This window comes from Sturnus vulgaris, chromosome 23 (assembly GCF_052056855.1).
Source record: "Sturnus vulgaris isolate bStuVul1 chromosome 23, bStuVul1.hap1, whole genome shotgun sequence".
In the NCBI taxonomy this organism is placed as follows: domain Eukaryota; kingdom Metazoa; phylum Chordata; class Aves; order Passeriformes; family Sturnidae; genus Sturnus; species Sturnus vulgaris.
In genome coordinates this window covers 3857678-3879227 of record NC_142265.1, presented here as the reverse complement: position 1 = coordinate 3879227, position 21550 = coordinate 3857678, and the positions used below count along the sequence as shown (strand labels likewise).

The window sequence follows — 21550 nt, the reverse complement described above, 5'->3', positions numbered from 1 at the left end:
CTAAAACATAAACAACATCTTTCCAGGCTGAAGGATTCTGGGGCCTCACGACCACGCTGGTTTGCAGTGAAACCCCATAAACAAATTTATGCAAATGAGCGCTTCCTATTGCACCGAGGATGAAAATGATGTTTGTACTGACTCTCTTTTCCCCAACCACCATCTCCAGACTCCCAACCCACCAGGAATCCCCCCAAAAAAGGGGTCCCCAGCCAGGTCCCCAGCATCCAACAGATCCCCATCTCAAGGCTTTAACACCCTTACACGAGAGTAATTTAACGCCATTCCCAGCTTAAGCTCCATATCTACCGGGCGTGAAATTAGTTCCAGCAAGCTGCAAATTTGCCACTAATAAAAATATTTAGCAATTCGCTAGTCTTTAAATCAGGAGCAGAATATTTTCTTTCTTGCATCAACGCCTGTTTCTTTTTAATTCTAATATTGGAGCGCCGGGGAGCTCCAGCCGGAAAACTGGAAGTCTCGCGACGGCGCGAGCAGTTTTAAATCAGTTCCTTTGGCACTTCCAGCTCCACCACCGAGAGTTTGATCATTTATTATCATTTGATACTAGGCCACGTTGGTTGTTTTGGCCACCAGGATGAGCTGGGCACGGTGGATTTGAAGGTTTTCACCCCAAAGGGGCCGTTTTGACCCAAACCCGCGCTGTTTCCAGGGGCTGCTCCTCCAACGAAAGAGCTTTGATCCGTGTGATGCTATCCTGCAGGCCTTGAAGGAAGGTGACCTCTCCATCCTCCTGTGCCAAGCATTTAATTAGCCTCAGCACTAATTGCATCTCTCTGCCAAGCCCATTTCAGCCAATGCCAGCCTCAGGATCTTTGTCAGACCTTTGCCAAGAAATGCCACAGTTCTCTGATCTCTTCCTTGGGAAAAACTATCTGTAGTGATGACACATCCTTCAAATCACTCCTTTCCTTTGGCAGGACAGCAGCGCCCTTCCACTGGAGAGCATTGAATTATTTGTGTCCAAATAAATCCTTTGAATTGGGTTTTCTGGCCCACAAGCATCCAACAGCCTCTGTATGACTCCACTTCTCCTTATTTAAAGCAGATTATTGCTTGAGAGCCTTTCCAGGAAAGGCTTTATGATACCTATATTATGGATATCAAACACATTGGAGCTGGAATTAATCATCACCACATCATCAGCCATCACTTTGATGTGTCCTGTCCCCAGCACAAGGGTTTGGGTGCAAATGCCACGTGATGCAAATCAAAACTCTTGGAGAAACCTGAATGTGTGACACCAACAAACATCACCCTACATCAACAGTTATCCTGGAAAAAAACACCACAAATGTGAAGCTTCTCCCAAAGTCATGCAAACAACACAAAAATCCTCAGTATTTTCAGTCCTCCCACGTTTTTTAATTTACCTTTTATACCCAGCATTGCCTTTCTCCCACTTTCTGTTACTTCTTTTTTCCAAGTGCAATGCAACTCTGACACAAGCAATAAATAAAAACAAAGCTGGAAGGAAAAGTTATTTTAGGCCAGCAAGAAATGATTCTTTGGCAATAAAATCAGATCCTTGCATTCAGCTGAGGGGCTGATGGAGCAGTCTGCAAGGCAAATCCCCAGCAAGGCATTTCTGCTGCTGGGAGGAGGCTGAGATGCAGAGGAAAGATGTGTTTAGGATGATGAGCTTTGTTGCAGATGGGTGGAAGAAACCTCTAGTGAAGGTTGTGCTTGGAAATATCACATCAGTGAGGTTGGTTTTCCCAGCTCCTTAATTGTGGATTTACCATTTGCCTTCATTGTGCCCAGAGAAACCTGCAGCCTTGCTGGGATACAATGTGGGCTGGGTAAATAAATATTAATAAATATCACAAAAATATAAATATAATTAAATATTAAAGGAATAAATACATAAGTATTTTGGAGGGTATTGGGCTACTGGGCATCATTTAAACTCCAAACTTGTGCTTGAGCTGCCATCAGCCCTGCTGCCATGGTGAGCTTAAAACCAACAAGCAGCATGGCTCAGAGCTGGCCATTGGATGTGCTTGCTGGGCTGTATATTGCATTTATTCTTCAACTTCTGGCCAAATATCTGCGCTGTGATGTGGTCCACCAGCAGGATCAATAGCTGGATGATTCAAACTCTCTGCTTCAATCTCTTGAACTGGCTTAACATTGCTACTGCTGGCATCAAAAAACTACCAGCCAGCACCAAGACACGGAGATGGGAAATAAAAACTCAATTAATATGGGAAGAGGTAAACAAGGCTGTTGGAAAAGCTGTGGGTAAGAGGCACAAGAGAAAAATAAGCCAAGGAAAAGCCTTATTGGCTGATGAATAAAACTTATCACTTCTGGATGAAAAGCCAAAGGATGCAAAAGGAATGGCAGAAGGAGAAGGCTCCAGAAGAAAACAGGGTTATGAAGAAGAAATTTGGGGGTTTAGAAACTGCCAGGTTCCAAAAAATGCAAAGAAATGGGAAAACAGAGAAAAGCAAAGGGGAGATTCGCAAACAATGGGAGCAAAAGTTGAATTTCTCGTGGCCAGCAGGAAGCACAGGAGAGAAGGAGAGGGAAAAGAGATGGACATCAACAAGGGACAGCAGAGAGGAAAACCCTGCCTGGTGGGATTCCCAGCACGGAGCAGAGCAGGAAGGAGTTTGCTATCAAACATACGTTTTTAATGTGCTGGCAGCAGGTTGGCACTCTATGCCAAGTAAAGGCAGGTGTTGGAGACAGTTTGTGTTCTGCTTGCTGAAGCATTTTGTGTCATGCTGGAGACTCTGATTTCATCACAGGCAAAGGCAGGTCGGTGCTGCACACAATAATTAACCGCTGGTTTATTCCTCCCCTTGAAAGAAGCGACAGAAAATGCCCACTCAGGTGACATTTTATGCAGCCAAAGTATTGCACACTTCAAGCAGTTGAGACAGAAAATATCAGTGTCTAGGTTTTTTTGGGTTAACTGGTGTGCCTGGGGTTGGAACAAGGTCGTCTTTAAGGTCCTTTCCAACCCAAACCATTATGTAATTCTGAGATTCTATGATAAATCACTCATCAAACCACATTGGCCTTGGTCTGACGGGCAATGGGTGATGGTGAAGAGACAGGATTTATAAACAGGCTGAAATATTTCTTTTAAATGGAACTTCCTCTTGTCTTGATATCAGAAGATGCTTATAGCATTGACAAACCTCCCTAGTTTGGCTTGGCTGTCCCAAACTCCCAGCATGGATGTTCCAAAACCTTGCTGTAGTCCCCGTCTCAGCATCACTGTATGAACGAAATATGCCTGATTTTGGCTCTAAATATAATTGAGGGCGTGGACAGCTCAATTTTTTTAGGGTTTTGGGGTGAAAGCGTGTTCAGAGATGCTCCCTGCAGAGGGGTGGGCAGGAGCTGGGTGGCTCCGGCCAATTCGAGATAATAAAGCACCGATTCGTCTGCACCGGGAGGGAAATTCCCGTTCCACCGGGAGCAGCTGCGAGCTCTGGGACAGAGCCCAAGGCTGCGGGACGGGGAGCGGCTGGAGCGGAACCCGGGCATTCCCGGAGGACCGGGGTGCAGTAGGGACCGGGTCAGTAGGGCCGGGGTTCAGTAGGACTGGGACCGGGATGGGGGCCGGGATCAGGGATCGGGATGGGGATGGGGATGAGGATGAGGATAGAGATAGGGATGGGGGTGAGGATGAGGATGAGCATGGGGATCGGGGCCGGGATAGGGGCCAGGATGGGGGCCGAGATGGGAATACGGATCGAGACTGGAATGGGAATCGGGATGGGAGCCGAGATCGGGATCGGGATGGGGGCCAGGATGGGAAACGAGATGGGGTTGGGGATCGGGATCGCGCACTCGGCCTCCTGGGCGCGCCCCCGCCTCCGGCAGCGCGCAGAAAGCCCCGCCCACCCCTCCACCCTCAGCCAATGGGAAGAGCCGAGAGAGCGCCAGGCGGGGCAGGGAGCGCAGAGGCCGCGCCCCCGCCCTCCGCCTCTCAGCCAATAGACAGCGCGGACCGCTGTGCGGGCAGCGCTGATTGGCTGGGGCGGCGCGGTTGCTAGGCAGAAGCGGCGGCGCGGGGCGGCATGGCGGGCGCGCTGGGCGTGGGGCCGGGGGTGCTGGCGCTGCTCGTGCTCTGGGCCATGGCGCTGCTGCTCGTGCTGGCGCTGGTGCGCGCCGGCCGCGCCCGGTGAGAACGGGGACGGGGCGGGGGCGAGCCCGGTGAGCGCGGGGGTTCGGGCCGGGCCGTGCCCGGTGAGCGCGGGGGTTCGGGCCCGCCGGTGCTGAGCTCTCCCCGCTGTCCCGCAGGGTCGCCGCGGTGCCGGTGGCGCTCGGAGCCGCCGCGCTCACGGCCGCGCTGCTGCTCTTCCCCCGGGAAGGCGAGAGTCCGGCCCCGGCCGGCGCTGAGGAGGTGAGGCCGGGCGGGAGGGGCCGGGGCTGTGCCCCGGGATGGGCTCAGTGCATGGCCCTGGCTGTGCCCTGAGGCCTCGGGAATTCCTTGGGAATGGCCCCAGATGGATGTGCTGGGAATGGTTCTTTACCCCAGGGATGATGCCCTGAGGCCCCGGGAATGGGCTTTTAGCTCAGAGATGGGAAAAGGTCCCTCTTTTAGCTCAGAGATAGGAGGCCCCTCTTTTACCCCAGAGACAGCCCCGGTGGCCCAGAGATTGCCCCATGCTGCCTTTTTGGTCTCTTGCGGTTCCTTCTCCAGCAATCTCCCGCTGGCACAGGCTGTGTCGCTCCTGGAGCTGGTAACTATTAATTTATCTAACTAAATTGCTGGTTTACACGCTGCTCCACCTGGCCCGTGGGGCTTGGCTCCCCTCCTCCCATCCCCAGGGGCTCTGTGCAGGGGCTGCGCTCCTGCTTTGGTCCCTCCCAGCTCCAGCAGCCTCTGCTCCCTCTCTGCCATTCCCTTTCTTTATCGCTTTCCTTCCAATTCTGCAGCCTTTCACTTTTCCCTGGGCTCTGTTTTCTGATTAAAGCCCAATAACAGCTCTTCAGCTCTCGTGTAGGTTCTTGCCGTGCTTGAGCATGAAGCCATCTGCATTGTCAGCCACAGGGATCTCCCCCAGTTTTGGGATCAGGCTGTCTGAGCTGCCACCTTGAGCTCTCCCAGAGCTCTTTGGGCTTTGAATACACAAAGTTTTGTGGTCTTTCAGGTGCCGTTTCCTCTGTTCTATTATTAATGCATGTTAATTATTGCTCTTCTGGTTCTTGTTCTGTGTAAATCCCTACTAAAAGATACTTGTAATGTTCTTTTCTTCTCTCTGTGTCACATCTGACCTGCTCTTGTGAAGGTTAGGAGTGAGATGAAGGGCAGCCCACTGCGTGTTTGTTGCCTGGGAGGCAAATGGAATTGGAAAGCTGATTTTTTTACGGATCTTCAATTGGACTGGACCTGCCCTGCCTATCAATAATACATGACCTGGGCTTTCTGCACCAAAACTCTGCTAATTGGCTAATTAAAAAGTGAAACGTGCAGAAGGAGCCGGCGCTTGGCTCACCAGAGACTCTCTGCAGGAGCACCAGGGCTGAGCTAATGTGATGGATAAAGCTGAGCTGGGGCTGAGCAGAGCTCTGGGGGGTATGGGGAGCAGAGAGGGGATTTCATAAACAGCCTCCTCGCCATGGGCTTCTCTTTGTCTTGCCTAGCTACCACGGCTTTTTTTTTTAATTTTTTTTCCTTTTCTCACTATCTCCCTTCTGAAAGGGAATCAGTTTGTGACTGGGGAGAACTCCTTCAGGGCATGACTGCTGTCTCTTCCCTGTGCTCAGTTCTGTGCTGCTCCATATTAACATTCCCGGTAGCTTTTTGCAGGGATTCTTGTTCTCATTTGTCTCACACTGTGCATCCCCGAGACTGCCCATGCCAGGGATGAAAAGCAGGAATAGAAATCTGGGGGAGCCCCAGAGGTTCTTTTTTCCAGGACGTGGCTCCTGGAGCAGGCTGGGGCTGTGACGTGCTGGGATCTTTGTGTTTCTATTCCCTGCAGATTGTGGACACCTTCCTCATTGGCCGCTTCATCCTGCTGGCTGTGATGAGCCTGGTCTTCCTCGGGTGCCTGTTCCTGTTCCTCATTTACCACCTCATGGAGCCTGTGTATGCCAAGCCACTCCGCAGCACCTAGAGACAGCAGTCTCTGCCAAGAGGAGATCCTGATTTCATGGGAATAAAGCAGAAAGAGACAGCAGGGAGCTGTTCTGGAGGTGACCATGACGTTGTTTCTGAGCTCAGAAAGAGCCAGTGTAGAAAGTGAAGTCTTTGCTTCATCTTGAAAAGCAAAGTTTGGTCTGAGCATGAGCCCCTTCCTCCCCAGGGGGTTCAAGCCTCTGCACCTGCAAAGGTGTGTGAACCTCTGAATCCTGCTCTCATTTACAGGAGAGCTGAGATTCAGGCACTTGGTGCTGCTCCTGATTCAGTGCATTGAACTGAACTGAGATGTTTTGTTATTGTTACCCACAAGAGATGGTTTGTTACTGCTCCTTTTTCACTGTGGTTTAATAAAACTTTTTGAGAAATCCCCGACTCAGGCTTTATTTATTCCACAGGGATGTCACATTTGGCCACACTGTGGTGAACAGTGCCCATGAGAACTGCCTTTTTCTGGGGCAGACATAGGGGTTTGAGGAAAAAAACCCAAACAAACATCAGTGTGTGGCTGTGGATTGTTTGGGATGGTCCCTTGGACTGGAACTCGGGGGCTTTGGAGTGGGGAGTGAATAACGTGCCAAGTGAAGGCAGAACAGCAGATGGAAAGCTGCCCTCCCCAGGAGTGAGGGAAAATCTGTCTGACCTCCCTTGTGCTGAGCAGTCCTGCCAGCCATGGAAAAGCCCTGAGTGTTCCCTGCCTCTGAAGGCCCTGAGGTGTCACCCTGGCTGCTGCCAAAGGCTCAGAGCTGCTGCTACCCTAAAACTTCAAACCATTGCTCAATTCTAGCACAGATCTGCTGAAGCTGCTGGTCAACTCCACCTTCCCTGTCCCTTTTTCCCTCTTGGGGGAGACACCTATGTGTTGCAGGAGCAGCAATGGGGTTGAATCCCATTTTTATCCCTATTTTTGGGGGAGCAGTCTGCTGTGGCAGCAGTGGCAGGAGCTGCCTGCACAGCCCTCAATGGCAGCAGTTTGTTTCCTCACATGAAATCTCAAAAGGCTTTTAAATTGCAGGAGAAAAGTATTTTTGGTGGCCTGGAGCATCCTGTGACTGCTCTGTAGCAGGGAAGAAGCCTTGACCCTCCCTGCTGCACTGGGGAGAGGTTCCCCAGGTGCCCAGGTCACGGGGTGAGATGGGTTCTGTTCTGGCTCATGTTCTCCAGCCCCACAGGGATGGAGCTGCTCAGCCTTCCACAGTTAAGCAGGCAGCAAGGTCAAAGCAGTGAGGCAGCCCTGAGCAGTGCTCAGGGTCAATACAGCCAAAAACTTAAGGGCAGAAACTCAGATTTTTTTTTTCCCATTCTCAAGATTTTATTTTTTTTAATTTTTCATTTTGAACTGGAGACAGTAAATTAAAGAACCTTTTTCCAGCCCTGCCCTGACAGCTGTCAGTCACCAAGCAGGGCTTTCAGGACATGAAAGATTGATAAGGCAGAGCCAGTGGGCGTGGAGGTGATGCTTCCCTGGCAGAAAATGCCCCAGCACCCCAGAGCACCGACTCAGTCAGCTAAAAAATGTAAGTACAGTCCCAAAAAAAGCAGAGAAGAGGCATTTCTGCTTTCCAAACTGCAGCCATGCTCAATCTCTTCGTGTCCTGATGATGTCCAAGGGAGCTGAACGAGGGTGTTGAGGAAATGCTGAGCATTTATGCAACACAAGCACATTGGGGTCTCTTGGTGATTTTGACGTTATGCCTGAAACAAAATTCATATTTAATTCATCGTGTTAATAACATTTAGAAACAGGGAGTTTGTCTGGCTGCTCCAGCTCTGTGCCTCCTGTTTGTGGGGTGATTTGGGGAGCCTCAGCGAGGCCACAGCAGCTTCAGGGCTTCAGTCCAGCAAATGGAAGGGAAACCACAGCAAAAGCAGCTGGGGCACTAAAAACCCAACTTTAAAAGCAGAAACTTCTCCCCATGCTGCACTAAAATTAAACCCAAATAAGGGTTTTTCTGTCCCCTTAAACTGTTTGTGACTAAAATGAGTCGAAAGGCTGATAGTGCAGCAGTTATTTTGGGGAGAGCAGAGAGCCATGCTCCAAGAGAGACACAGCAGCTCCGGCTCAAGGAGGCCATTTCAGCATTTTCCCAAAAATCCCATTAACTGGGGAAAGAGCCTCATGTGCTCCCACCCCCACCGAGACATTCTGAGCTTCATCCTCATCCTTCACAACCCTTGGCAGTGGGGAACAACCAGCTGGATGAACTCAACCCAGGCTCTCTGTGTATTTATTTATTCTGGGGACTTCTGCTCCTCCCCGCACAGGGGCTTTCCAAAAGGTTCCTGTTTATTTTTGGAAAGGGAAAGACCACGTCAAGGAATTGGTATGAGCCAGAGCTGCTTTCCAACCAGCCCCAAATGGTGATTTTTTGCTTCCATCCCCATCCCAAATCTCCAGCTCTTGGAGGATAACTCTTGCTGGCACATCTGCCTCCGTCCAGCAGCCTGACCCTTTATTTTGGAATTAATGCACCACAGGAGGGCAGGTTTGTCTTAAACCTCAACCTCTCAGTTGCTGGTGAGGATTTTGGGACTTTAGAGGATGTTATAGCCAAGGAGCCTTGCTCCAGCCTAAACTCCAGCCTAAACTGATCCAGCCTTCCTCTTGCAGGGTGAGCGAACCAGATCTGCTGTGTCCGGAGGTACAAGCCCCATGCAGGCAAAAAATCCGGCTGAACCTCAGCACAGGAAAGCTGCTAAAAGACCCCGTGTGTGCCAGGCTGAGGGCAGGATGGCTGCTTTCAGGTCAGGGGGGAAACCAGCCCTTTTTTCCCCCTAAATTCTCTGCCTGGCTCGTTTGAAATGAGCAGGGATGCCCCTGCAGCAGGATGCTGCTGCCCAGGTAGTGCCAGGCTCAGCAGCCTGAGGAGGGCAGGGAGCAGTGCCAAAGCAGGGCTGGAAGGAGCACGAGTCTGCAGGGGAAACTCCTCTCCTTGATTTAAGGTCCTTGAATGACGGCAGTTCCTCATGTCTCACGCTGCTCTCTGCTGGCACTTAATTACCCTCACTGGAAAAACTGCCCTCAGATTTCCACCTTGACTTTGCTGACTTCAGCTTCCCTGCTGTTGGATTCTGATTTGCCTTTGGCTGCTAATTAAAAAGCCCTTCAGCCTTTGCCAGCTGCTCCTTGCATAGGTAATTACAGACCGTGCCCCAGCCACCTCTTCACCTTCCCAGCAGACCAGCAGCATTCCTCCAAAATCTGTGCAGCCTCTTTTCCCAATCTGCCTCCTGGTGAATGTGGTGCAGGACTGTGGGGTCACTGATAGAAAATCCCAAATGCTGCACTTACCCATCCTAAAGAGCCCCTTGGAGGCAGGACAGAGGTGGACACTCGTCCATGCTCTAAGGGCTTGCAGTGACAAAAGGGCTGATGGCAGAGGAAAAGCAGCAGCCCCTTATCCAGCAGAGGAGGAACAAGTTGTCTTCCACACTCCTCCCAGACGAGCTCAGCTCCATTTAAACAGTTTTTTTGGCTAAGGCAAACCCAGGGGATCCCCTCTCTGCCTTCCTGCTCACCCTTCAATTCCAAAGCTCAGTGAGATCTGGAGTTTTCTTTGGCATTTGGCTCTTTTTATTTTAAGTTTAAAACTGCCATGGGCTGTGTGCCCTTTCTCCTCACTCCTGGCAGCAGAGTCAAGGCTGTTCAGACTTTCCAAACATAAGTGGGACATGGCCCAGGCCTAAATTTGTCCCGGAAAAATTTTGAGCAGCTGAAGGAACAAGCAGAAGGGGGGAAAGGCAAAAAAAATTCTAAAAAAAAGGAAGAAAGGGGAGAAAAAAATCCTTAAACCAAATTACTGTTGCAGTTAGTCCACATGTGTGTCAGGACTTAGGGGATTTTTTACGTGCAAATGTATTTTAAGGTGCCCCCTCCACGAGAGGATGGTCATTAAGCAAAGTGAAAGCCCCATCACACGTGCACTGCCAGAGCCATTCTCAGCCCAGCTCATGGATCTCTGCTGGCAGCGAGGTCCTTGTGCCCACAGAGGCCACCTGTGCCACGAGCCAGTGGCCTGGGCACGCTGCAGGGTCAGCTCTGCTGAGCACAGATCCTCTTGTGACACCTCTCCCTATGGCTCCATCAGGGTTTAGCCCAGTGGGATTGATGTTTTCCCGGGAAAAAGGGCAATTGGGGATTGTGTTTTTCTCTGCCTGCTCCATCATTTTTCCTGCTTTCTTTCCCAAGGCCCATTGAGTATCACCAGTGAGGGTGGAGGGGATCAAAGGCCATCACTGTTTGGCCACCTCAAACCTGCAGCTGCCACTCTCCAAGCTGCCTGATCCCCTGTGCCACTCCATCACCTTCAGAGCTTTACAGGGAGCTGGTCCAACTGGCTAGCAAGTTTCCTCCTTTTCTTCCCCCCATACTATTTTCCCCTTTGCTGATGAAATGAGCACTTAATAAAATCACATCAGGCCCAGATGTTTTCTCCTCGGGTCGAGATCCAAGGAGATGAAGTCAATTAGAGTTGCAATTTATCCCAGGCATACACAGAGCCCCCAGCACCAGGCACTGCTCTGCTCTGGGCAGAGAGCTGGAGCCTGCCCAGGTATGGTCCCAGGGTGGAGAGGGGATGTAAACACATCCCAGGTGATGCAAGCGCATCCAGGGGACTGCACTGACATCCCAGGGGATGCACTCACATGCCAGGGGACTGCGCTGACATCCCAGGGGACGCAGACACATCCCGGGAACTGTAAATACATCCCAGGGGACTGCACTGACATCCCAGGGGATGCAAACACATCCAGGGGACTGCACTCACATCCCGTGGCTTCCAAGCGCTCCGCCCCCTCGCACATCAAAGCCAGCCCCCCTTTCCCTCCCCGAGCACACAGCTGGCTGCACAGCTGGCCCTGGCTTCAGTCAACGGACACCGTGGGGGCTTCTGAGCCCCATCCCCGCCCGGGGAGCCGGCAGGGCTGGCAGCCAGCGGCACCGCCTTAACCTCCTGGGGCCCCGCCTAATTAGGAAGCGCCTAATGAGGATCATCAGCTGCCCGCACCGGACAGAGAGCAGCCAGAGTGTGTGAGCAGTTCACCGTGGCGTGGGGGTTGATGCATGTTCTCCTTTAGGAGCTAAATGGTATGGTTTTTGGAATATTAATCATCAGGGAAAAACATTGGGTTTAGTCTTTTTTTGCAAGATGAGTCAAGGAGTAAACCCAGCTTAATTTGGCTCAGGCCAGGGACGTTCTCTGAGCAGAATAAGCAGTGCTTTGTAGGTGAGGCAGTGCCTAAAGTGATTTGGCATCATCGTCCTGATCCAGATCCTGGAATACCAAGCATCTGGATGGGGCAGGCTCACAAACAAGGAGGAAAGCAGGAAAAGGGGTGCGATCACTGCCCCCAGGTATTCACAGACTTGGCTGAGCCCCATCAGGACATGGCAAGGAGTGGCCACACACTTTTTGCACGTTTTTATTAATAAAACGGCCGATGGTGAAGAATTGACCCAGAAAACCTTTTGGCCAGGGCCCTTTGCCTACTCCTCGCCCCTGCCTGCGCTGGAAGCAATCCCGTGGTGTGTGAGCGAGCCCGCGGGGCCGCGCCCGAGGCTGCGCGCTGCCGAACGCCCGCGCTCCGCTCCGTGCGCCCCAGCCTCTCCTCCCGCTGGGCTCGGGGCAGCTCGCAGGGGGCGTCAAAACTCCTTAAACCTGCGGGGAGAGAAGCGAGCGGCTCAGGGCATCGTCCCCAGGGTGCTGGGATCCGTGGACGCTGCGATGCTGCCAGAGAGGGAAAGGGCAAACAGCTCTGCCGGGAAAGCCCGGCCCCGTCCGCACCGCGAGGAGGAGAAGAGGCGCAAGGAGGAGATCCAGCCACTGTTTTGTCTCCGGCCAAAGCTGAAATGTCCCCAAAAATCCTGCAGTGTGCCTCTCCTCTGCAAGCTGCTCCAAAGACACTCCCCAAAGCCCTCAAGACATTGCAGCACTGCCACAGTCTGAGCCAGCTGCTCCCCCCAGCAGAAACCAGCCAGTGCTCGGTGCAAACACGGATGCTGTCAAGCCCTAGGACCGGCATCAGCCTAACCAGCCCCGGCACAAGAGAGCAGAGCCTGGCAGCCCTCCACCGGCAGCCGGAGAGGGAGATTTGGGCTGCACTTACCGCAGCACGAGGCCCAGACTATTGGTCTTTCACCTGCAAACACAAGACATAAGGGACGAAATGTTCGCAGGGGGTCGGGGTCTGGCAGCCCCAGTGCCAGGACCGGCTGTGGTCCCTTGCTCGGGATGTCACATGGGGGTGTTGGTGGCAATCAGAGCCAGGCCAGTGCTGATTTGGGGGTTATTTACACACTCACTGCAGTGATTCAGCTACAGATTTGATTAGCGAGCCCTGGCTGTGTGTAATCAAGCTCAGTAGCACGGGTGGGCAAAGCCTATAAATTCAGTTGTTTCAAGTGCATTAATCAATCCCAAGCGATTGGAGATACTGGCCCAGATGCCCAGAGTCAGTCTGAGACAAGGATGCACTGCCCAGCCACATCTCCCTCCTCCTCCCACCCTTCTGCACTCTTTCCTGGCCATTACAATTTGATCTTTTGATTCACAAATCTTAATCTCGGCCCTAAATGATTGGGGGAGTGGCTATTTCTAGGCTGAGCCTGCAAAGTGAAACTCAGAATCAGAATGGATCAGGCTTGTGTTTGCATTTAATCCTCAAGGCTCAAGTGAAGATACTTACACCGAGCTACTTCCCATCCATCACTGACTCTGTTAGCTGCACACTAGAGCTACAAAGACACAAGGACACCGTGTTTAGCACCCCAAGTGTCTTTTGAGGTGCAGATGGCTAAAATCCCCCAGGTGCTGCCTTGGCTGGAGGTGGAAATGTCTCTGTGGCCACAGGAGCGAGACATCGGGTGGGCGGCCCCGCGATTCCCACACGAAGATGCAGCAGCGACAGCAAGGGGTAACAAACATCTTTCTGGAGCAGCACTGACACTGTGTTTGGGCATGGTGGGACTGCAGGCTGCCCCAGGGTGGTGACTACGTACCCTCTCTGCCTTGCCATGTGGCCACACCAGCCACGAGCCTCTTTGACCACCACACGAGCCAGGAGCTGCAAGAGGAAGGGTGGAGGATGGCTGCAAGGCTGGGGACACTGCAGCCTCCAGCCTTGGCATGAGTGCCTCCATCACCAGGAGAGCAATTCCTCAGCTCTTCCTAGCAAAGATCATATGAACTAAAGCAGTGTGAGGAGGAGGGAGGAGGGAAAAGCCAAGTGAAAGCAGAGGCTTGGAGTCAATACAGGCTTTTGCAGTTTGCCCTGTGCCTGGATGTCTCCTGAGAACCATCTGTGTCCTCCACCAGGGAGCAGGCAGCTAAAAGGGAGCCTGTGACACCCCAGGGTAGAGAAAGGAGTCCTGCCAAGGAGAGACCTACCAGACAAGCCAGGACATCAGCTGCTATCAACATGTAAAACACATTATTCCAGCCCGTGGGAGAGATGAGCCCTGCGAGCAGCGGCCCCAGCGCAGCACCTGTGGGGGCACATGAGCCACGTCAGCCCCTGATCACACATGAGGGGACCAGGACACCCAGCATCCCTCTGATCACACATGAGGGGACCAGGACACCCAGCATCCCCCAGCCATACACACCAACAGATCCTGTGCCATCAATGATGGCCGTGACAGTCGAAAGGGCTTTGGCATTTCCTTTCAGAGATTCATGGGTGCCCTGCAAGGATAAAACATAAGGAGCAAAAGCAGCTTGGGGTGCATGGCCAGCATATCCCAGAGTGAGGCCGATGTCCCAGGCAGCAATTTTCATGTGTCAGACCCAGCCACAGACGGGAAGACCAAACTCAAATGCTGCCTGCAGCCAAATCATGGCAAAAACCTGGATCACCAACAGCGGGCAGAAATTCCCACCAAATATTTCCACTCTGCTTGTATTCAGAGGGAGATGCAGCAAAGCTGAAACACAGTCATGTGGCCAAGGTGAAAAAGCAACAGTAAAAAAAACCCATGTTTAAGGGAGGGTGAGGAGCACAGCACCAGCTGTGACAGCTCTGCTCTTCTCCACTGGGCTTTGGAGGCATTGGAAAAGGTAAAACGGAAAAAATCCAGCCAAACATCCCTCTGGGAAAGAGGGAACAGCCTCTGGGTGTGCAAGGGCAGCGTGGTGGGGTGGAGGTGCAGCTCTTACCAAATCTGCCGACACCGCTGTCGTGATGAGCGCGTAGGGCCCATTAACCAGAGCACCACAGATGATCAGCATCGCTGCAGAGGTACCCGGGAAGAGATTACATCTTTAGGTGCAGGGAGCAGCAGGACATTGGATCCATCATTCCCAGCCCGTGTGTGGACATTGCTGTCCCATGCATCCATCTCCTGTGCATCTCCATTTTCCCATGAAGATCCCACCCAGCAGGCAGTGGACACTGATCCAACACCACCCTCCCCCAGATCCAGCCTGGGAGCCTGGCTCAAGAGGAGGAATGAAGGCAGGTGAATCCACAGTGTCTTCCATTGCCACTTCAGTGACAGGAGCTGGCAGCACCACGGAGCTCCTTACCTATTGATGTGCCAATGCCATTCTGACCCACGTGGTTATACAGGAACAGCTGGAAAAGAGACACAAGGTGAACCAGTTATGACTACTCCAGCTGTTTTACCAAGTGTTTTCCTCGCAGCAGTACCCTGGAGATGGCATGGAGAATGTGGGGAGCTGAATTACTGCTCGTGCCAAGCACCAGCTGGGATGGGGGGCTGAGTGCACCCCTGACCTCTGCATCCCACTGGCATGATGAAATACCTGGCAGCTGGCAAACAGAGGTGCTGCCACAATTTATGGCCAGTGAGGCTCTGCTGCCTCCCACGGCTGCAGCCAGACATAATTTGCCCCAATGGTGCTCTTGGGGCCGTGGACGTGACGCAGCCCCTCTGCTTCCCAGCATGTGCCAGCTCCTTCAGCTCCCATTCCAGAGCCAGCCAGGATTGGATTACAGCTAATTAGCCAGGTTGTGGAAGCAAAGCCAAATGAGCTCCGTGCAGGTGTTTGGGAAGGATGTCCAAGCCAAACTCCAGCAGAGCATGAGGCCGTTGGCATGGGGGCTTTTGGGATGAAAATCAAAGAGACAAAAGCTGGACCGGCTCGATGGGACCCCAAAGCCTTTCAGCAGAGTTATGGCAGGATGGAAAAACCAACAGGGCTTTTTCAGTTGTCAAGGTCTCTGCAATCCCTTCCCAGCCCCTAGAGCTGGACATCCTTCCCAGGAACATCTGGGCACGTGAATCAATCCCAGCTCTGATCTGAGCCCAGCGCGTGACCAGCTCATCCCAGACGCTCGGGGAGAGGAAGGCAGCTGTGACTCAAAGGAGCCAGAGCAGAGCAAACCCTCGTGATGGGGTTTTGAGCCCACATGACAGCTCACCATGGGAGCAGCAACAACCAGCATCACGCAGCACGTGGTGGCTCTGCCGCCAGTGTAGTCAGAGATGAGGCCAGCGAGGATCCCCCCTACAAGAAAGAGTGGCAGGTGTCAGTCACAGCACCCCAAAGGCAGAGCTTTGCCCTGGCTCAGCCCAAAATCCAACGTGATGCTCTTTCATCCCACAGCTTCTGACCAGTATGCTCCCAAGGTTAAACATAATAATATCAGAGTGAAGAGCTTTGATTTATCCCTTCCACTTCCTCCCTGCAGATGGTTTCTCAGCACTTCCCTGCTGCTCTGGTCTCCTCCATGCATGTAAGAAAAGGAGTGCCTGAGCAAGAAGGACCTGAGGAAAGAGGCTGTGGTGGTCATCAAAACATAAATGGATGCCAAAATAAAATGGAGGGGTGTTTGCTGCCTGCTGAGTGCTGTGAACGCTGAATAAACCTCTCGGGGGAAAGAGATGGTGTTGTCTGTGGGGGGGACCAGCCAAGGCTGGTCAAGGCCAGGATTGTCCCTAAATCATCCCTGATCCACCCCCTCCATCCCAGTATGTTGACAAACCTAAAATACCACCGACGTCAAAGAGGGTCGACAGGTCCCCGGCTTCCTTGGCACCGAAATGAGCTGTGAGGGAGAGGAGAGGGGTCAGGAGATGCTTCCCTTGCAAGGCTCACTCCCAGCTCACTGTCCCCAAAACTCACCAACGTTGACAATGTAGAGGGGCAGCCAGTACAGGAAGGTGTAGCTCACCAGCTTGGCAAAGAGCAGGCACAGGGAGAATTCCACCACGCCCTGGGAGGAGAGGAGGGGACATCAGAGGAGGCCCCTCTGGATGGTGAGGTTTTCCCATTTTCTGCCCTGTGGATGCTCTGAGCTGCTCTGGCTTTGCTCTTTCCTCCATCCCAGCACTCACAGGTATCCGAAGTGCCCCAAGGAAGCTGATGGCTTCGGGCTCCTCAGCTGGCTCCTTGGGGCTGTTGGAGTGATGATCCACACTGCTCTGGCCTGAGAGGCTGAGTGGGCCCTCGTTGGAGGGGACTGTTTCAGGATCCTTCTCACTGGTGGTCACTCCCCCAGGATCCTCATCATAGGCCGTCTAAAATCAAGCCAAAAGCAGCAGATGTGGCTCTGATGGCTGGAGGAGGATGAAACATTGGCTCTGCTGCAGGGATGGCCCAGAGGATGCTCCCAGTGGAAGAGCAACAACCACCCCCTGTGGCAGCTGAACATTGCTCCAATTCCTGCCGTTAGAACCTGATGACCCAGTTGTTTCACTGTGCCCTGAGTGACACCCAGCCCAGGACAGGCCCCTTGGGAACCAGCAGGACTCACATGATGCAGAGGTGGACTGCAGTCAACATCCTCAGGATCTGCAGGGACAGAGAACACCCTGTGAGGAGAGCCTCATCAACCCCATCCACCTGCTCTCCCTCCAGCATCTCACAGAGGCTGGGAACCCTCAGGTCTAGGCTGCATCTCTGGGTACCTTCTTCCCCAGTAAAAACCCAAAGGATTTCCCTGATATTTCCTAGAAAAACAGGCTCAGAGGAGTGTCTGGTACAGGGATGAGCCTCCCTGGAGAACCCCAATGATGCTGAGCATCCCCATGGTGGTCAGATCCACATCCCTGCTAGCCACAGGTTTGAAACAAGTATTTGGTATTGCTAAAAATGCTTAGAGATGGCCATGGTGGAAAATTGTATACATTACACAGGTTGTCTACTGTGCCTCAGATCACAACACTCACACTCCACGAGGAAGAAGAAGCAGATGATGCCCACGGTGGTGATGATGATGCCAGGCACAACAAAGGACAGGCCCCAGGCAGAGGAAACCCAGGCACCAGCGATGAGCGACCCCAGGATGTTGCCAACGGAGGTGTGTGAGTTCCAGATGCCCATGATCAAACCTCTCCTGGTGGGGACACAGCCGGGTCAGTGGCACTGCCAGGGTCAACAGGGACCAGGACTGGCATGGAGCATGTAGGAGAAAAACTCACTTTCCTTTGCCAAACCAGTTTCCAACGCATGCCACGACAGCAGGCCAGCCAGTTGTCTGCACCAGCCCATTGCAGACCTGGCAAGAGATGGGGAGCATCACCCAGCCAGCACCGACCACAGCCACGCAGCCCCTGCACTGTTTTGGGCAACTGGGCTCAAAAACAGCCACCCCTATTCTAAAGCTGCTAAGAAAACACTTGGTGTGTTTGGTTTTTTCCCTGCTGGGGCAATCCTGGAGCCGTTTGCATTGCTCCCATGGCTAACCTGGGAGTGGCTGGTGTTGCCAAACCAGCTGCCTGCACTGCTCGGGACGGGCACGCCCGCAGGTTTCGACGCCCACGCCACGCACAGCCAGGTTTTGGGTTAGGGTTAGGGTTATGCTCAGTGGGTTAGGGAAATGCTCAGTGCTCCCCTGCTCAGAATCTGGGCCACCCCAGTCCCTGAAGGTCACTAAAAAACTGGGATAAGGCGATGGTGATAAATCCTGGGCATCCTCCAGCACAACACACCTGCACAATGATGAAGTACCAGAGGACGTGGATGTCCCAGAAGTAGCCGAGGCCAAAAAGGGAGGTGAAGAGCCCGCTCAGCACCATTCCCCCTGACAGGTAATAGCGCAGAGGGAGGCGTTCCCCAAAAATGCCACTGCAGAGACAGGGAAGAGCACGACAGAAGCTGTCACAGGTGATGCCACCAATGTGCATTATCACACCAAGCCAGTACCCGAATCCTGAGTGGATCCCTGGCTGCTTTCCTGTTAGCATCACCCCATCCCAAAGGAAAGCAGCTTCCACCAGACTGGTGCAAACTGGTAAATGGAGGGAAAGGCCCAGGGTACCTGATGAACATCCCGATGGCATAGGCCACCAGAAAGGCATTATCCAGTGCCCCAAAAAGTTCCTTGTAGTTGTCCCCATCTGGAAAACAAAGATTAGAGCCACCACATTAGCCTGGCCCCCATCTTGTGTCCTCTCCCCGTGACTGCTGGCTCAGTCTTGTCCCCCATTCCCAAGAGCCTGGTCTCCATGGGGGCTTCTGGGGGCATGGCTGGGTGCCATCAGCACTGGGACCTGGTCCTGTCCTGTCCTGGATTTCACCACCCATTGCTGCCCTTTGGCCCAGGGGCATGGGACAGACGTTCATCACTTAATTACCTCCGGATGCCTAATGAGCAGCCGGCCCCCTGCCAAACCCTGGCCACGACCTGGTTGTAGGGAATGGGGGGAGCCCAGCTTGGCTGCCGTGAGTGTGGGTTTTGGAGTGCCTGGGGGGCTCAGCCTTACCAAAGGGGGCCCAGCTGCACCATGTGGTGCTGTTGGAGTCATTGTGGGGGTTTGGGCCCAAGGTCGAGCAGTTGGGGTGCAGCTGGCTCTGCAGGGAGAGAGAGAGGGGTGAAATCGAGGTGCTGTCAGCACCCCCATCCCCGTTTGCCCTCTCCAGGTTCCCAGTCCCCACAGCTGTGGTGAGGCTGGAGCTCACCTTGACGATGCTGATGGGTTTTCGGGAGAGGTGGTAGCTGGTGTAGGAGAGGAAGGTCAGTACCAGAGTCAGTCCCCGATAGCTGTGGGAGGAAGAAAGTGGAGAGGTCAGGGTTTGTGGGACAGGGATGGGTGGCCTCAGCACCCAATGGGACCCTTCTACTGGATTGGTGACCTGAACCAGCTCAGCTGAGCTGGTCAGGGAGCAGACCCCCCAAAAAAGCCCAGGATGTGACTCAAAAAGATCAGCTGAGTTTTGTGGAGAGCATCAAGCAGTGTTTCCACCTCCTCGAGCAGTTCCATCCCACCAAAACACGGGGTGAGCAAGTCCCTTCCTGGTGTCATGAGTGGAAACTGTGCTGATTCATCATCACTCCCAGGGTTAATAAAAGATAAGCTGGAAAAAAAAGCAGGGGGCAATACCTGCTCCCCTTCCTCCACCAAAAAGCTTCCATCCATCCTCTTTGCTTGGATTAAATGCAGGGAAATGGGGGAGTCTGGGCTCAGGAAATGGGGATGCTGCACCCATCAGAGCTGACAGATAAAGCTTGGAGAATCCCAAGAAGGATCTAGCACTCTCTGGAGTAAGATGAGCGTCTCTAAAGGAACTATCCTGCCTTCAGGAAGCATTTTACAGCAGCACAGGGATGCAAGTGGTCTGGAGCAGCTGCAGCACACAGACATGTCACAGGGTTGCTCCAAGTTTAGAAAAACAACAACCTTTTTCTGTGGTTTTGGCCTATCCTGCTCCTCTTTGCAGTTTCACTTCTCCCTGGAGCTGCAGCAATGACGGGTGTCCTGCAAATCCAGGGCAACTTCCTGTGCTGTGGTGCCAGCTCCAAGGCTGCACTGTGGCTGAGAAACTTCTTCTTCCCACCCCAAAAAATGAATAAACCACCAAAATCACTGCTAGTGATTGCAGAGCTGATCCAAGAGGATCAGAGTAGGGAAGGGGAAGATAAACTTCATATGTAGCATCCCCCCTGGGCCTGACACTTGGGTATCGGGTTTTTTCTTTTTACCCTTTGTGTTCTGGCAGGGAAAATTCTAGCAGATGGAAAAGCAGGGGGAGGAGTGTCTGGCAATGGGCTTCCAAAAAATCCAAATATTAATTGAAATTAAATGGGCAGCAGTCCCATCACCACATCAAAAGAGAAGGCAGCAGGCGAGGTCTCTGTGTTGGTCACATCTCACTGAATTTTGAGTGAGGGCCTGAGACATCTGGAGGCTGGTGGGTGCTGCTGCCCATCTCGAGGTTCCCCCTCCCCAGGCCGAGTCCAAAGCCCTGGGCTGCAGTCGGTGTGGGCTTATCCCATGTCACAGTGGGCCCAGCGCCTGAGGGCAATGCTGGCCCTGGGGGAGTGACCCCTAACCCAGGGTTTGATCCCTGTCCCAGTGCCAGTCCCCAGACGAGTGGTCTCCAGTCCAGCACTGGTCCCGGTGCTGGTCCGGGGTCAGTCTCCGTCCCAGTGCCAGTCTCAGCTTCAATCCTGGTTCCACTTCCAGGGGCTGCCAGTCCCCAGGGCAATGACACCCCCTCCTCCCTAACCCAGGGCTGATCCCTGCGCCGGTTCTGGTCCCATCCTGGTGCTGGCTCCTGTCTCCAGGGCCAGTCCACGAAAGAGTGAGGCCCATTCCAGAGCCTGTCCCTATCCCGGTGTCGATTCCCTCCCTGCCCGATGTCAGTCCCTGTCCCAGTTCCAGTCTCGTTCCCAGTGCCAGTCCCTATGTGCAGTTCCAGTCCCGATCCCAGTGCCGGTCCCCATACCCAGTTCAGCCCCGATCCCGGTGCCGGTCCCTATGCCCAGTTCCAGCCCCGATCCCGGTCCCTATGTGCAGTTCCATTCCCTATCCCTATTCCCGGTTCCAGCCCCGGTCCCGGTGCCATTCCCCCATCCCGCTCCCGCTCACCGGCTGTCCCGGGGGAGGGCTCGCAGCAGGCGGACCCCGGGGGCGAGCGCTGCCCTCATGGCGAGCGGCGGCGGCACTGGGGCACCCCCGGCTCCTTTTCACCGCCCCCGGGGCCGCCGCTCCCGCCCCGCCGGCCCCGGTCCCGCCCCGGCCCTGCCCGGGCACAGCCCCGGCTCCTCGGCCGCCAGGGGTGAACCACGCTGTGCTCGCTCCTTCTAACACAAAAATCCCCTTCCAATGCGGCTGGAACGAGGGAACAGCTGCGCTGGGCAGGGGCAGGCGACAGAGCCCCGAAGAGCCCTTTTCATATCCCCTCGGGGCTCTGTGAGCTTCCCCAGGTGCTGTATTTTCCAGCAGAAAAAAATTGATTTAACTTTTCCTCTCTCACTCCCAGCAAAACCCCCGAACAGGCTGCCCTGATGGCGACTGAGCTACCCCAGCCATGCTTTGGGGTTTGACATGCCAGGGATTTCAGGAGTCCTCCTCTTCCCCCACCCTTTCAAAGTATCCCATTTAGCCTACTTGGAGCAGCAACAACTTTATTTATTCCTTTAACTAATCCCCTTTTAACACAGCCCCTTTAGGGATCACTCCAGAGAGGCAGGAACAGGGATCCTCAGGGCCTGAGCAAGTTCCTTGGGGAC

The 21550-nt window shown here is 53.5% G+C and overlaps 2 protein-coding genes across 8 annotated transcripts; one reads left to right on the top strand and one right to left on the bottom strand.

Moving 5' to 3' along the window:
• The first annotated feature begins 4061 nt into the window (after nucleotides 1-4061).
• Nucleotides 4062-6498, top strand: TMEM218 (transmembrane protein 218). Of its 2 annotated transcripts, XR_015808193.1 has the most exons (4): nucleotides 4062-4165; nucleotides 4285-4387; nucleotides 4992-5138; nucleotides 5973-6498. XR_015808193.1 is itself a non-coding variant. In XM_014888749.2 (3 exons), exons 1-3 carry the CDS (start codon nucleotides 4062-4064, stop codon nucleotides 6105-6107), a joined length of 342 nt encoding a protein of 113 aa, XP_014744235.2. In that variant the 3' UTR covers nucleotides 6108-6498. The 2 variants fall into 2 exon arrangements, 1 of the variants encoding a protein (XP_014744235.2); XM_014888749.2 differs by lacking the exon at nucleotides 4992-5138.
• A 1158-nt stretch (nucleotides 6499-7656) lies between these two features.
• Nucleotides 7657-21001, bottom strand: SLC37A2 (solute carrier family 37 member 2). Of its 6 annotated transcripts, none has more exons than XM_088177795.1 (18): nucleotides 20907-21001; nucleotides 18997-19078; nucleotides 18801-18888; nucleotides 18356-18434; nucleotides 18027-18162; nucleotides 17517-17593; nucleotides 17265-17431; nucleotides 16850-16887; nucleotides 16431-16613; nucleotides 16219-16309; nucleotides 16079-16141; nucleotides 15515-15600; nucleotides 14656-14704; nucleotides 14287-14360; nucleotides 13737-13815; nucleotides 13519-13616; nucleotides 13131-13195; nucleotides 7657-7825 (listed from the first exon to the last, which is right to left on the bottom strand). In XM_088177795.1, exons 1-18 carry the CDS (start codon nucleotides 20963-20965, stop codon nucleotides 7777-7779), a joined length of 1563 nt encoding a protein of 520 aa, XP_088033921.1. In that variant the 5' UTR covers nucleotides 20966-21001; the 3' UTR covers nucleotides 7657-7776. The 6 variants fall into 6 exon arrangements, with proteins under 6 accessions (XP_088033921.1, XP_088033923.1, XP_088033926.1 ...); XM_088177797.1 differs by lacking the exon at nucleotides 7657-7825 and adding an exon at nucleotides 11539-11790; XM_088177799.1 differs by lacking the exon at nucleotides 7657-7825 and adding an exon at nucleotides 12253-12271.
• Nucleotides 21002-21550: the final 549 nt, after the last annotated feature.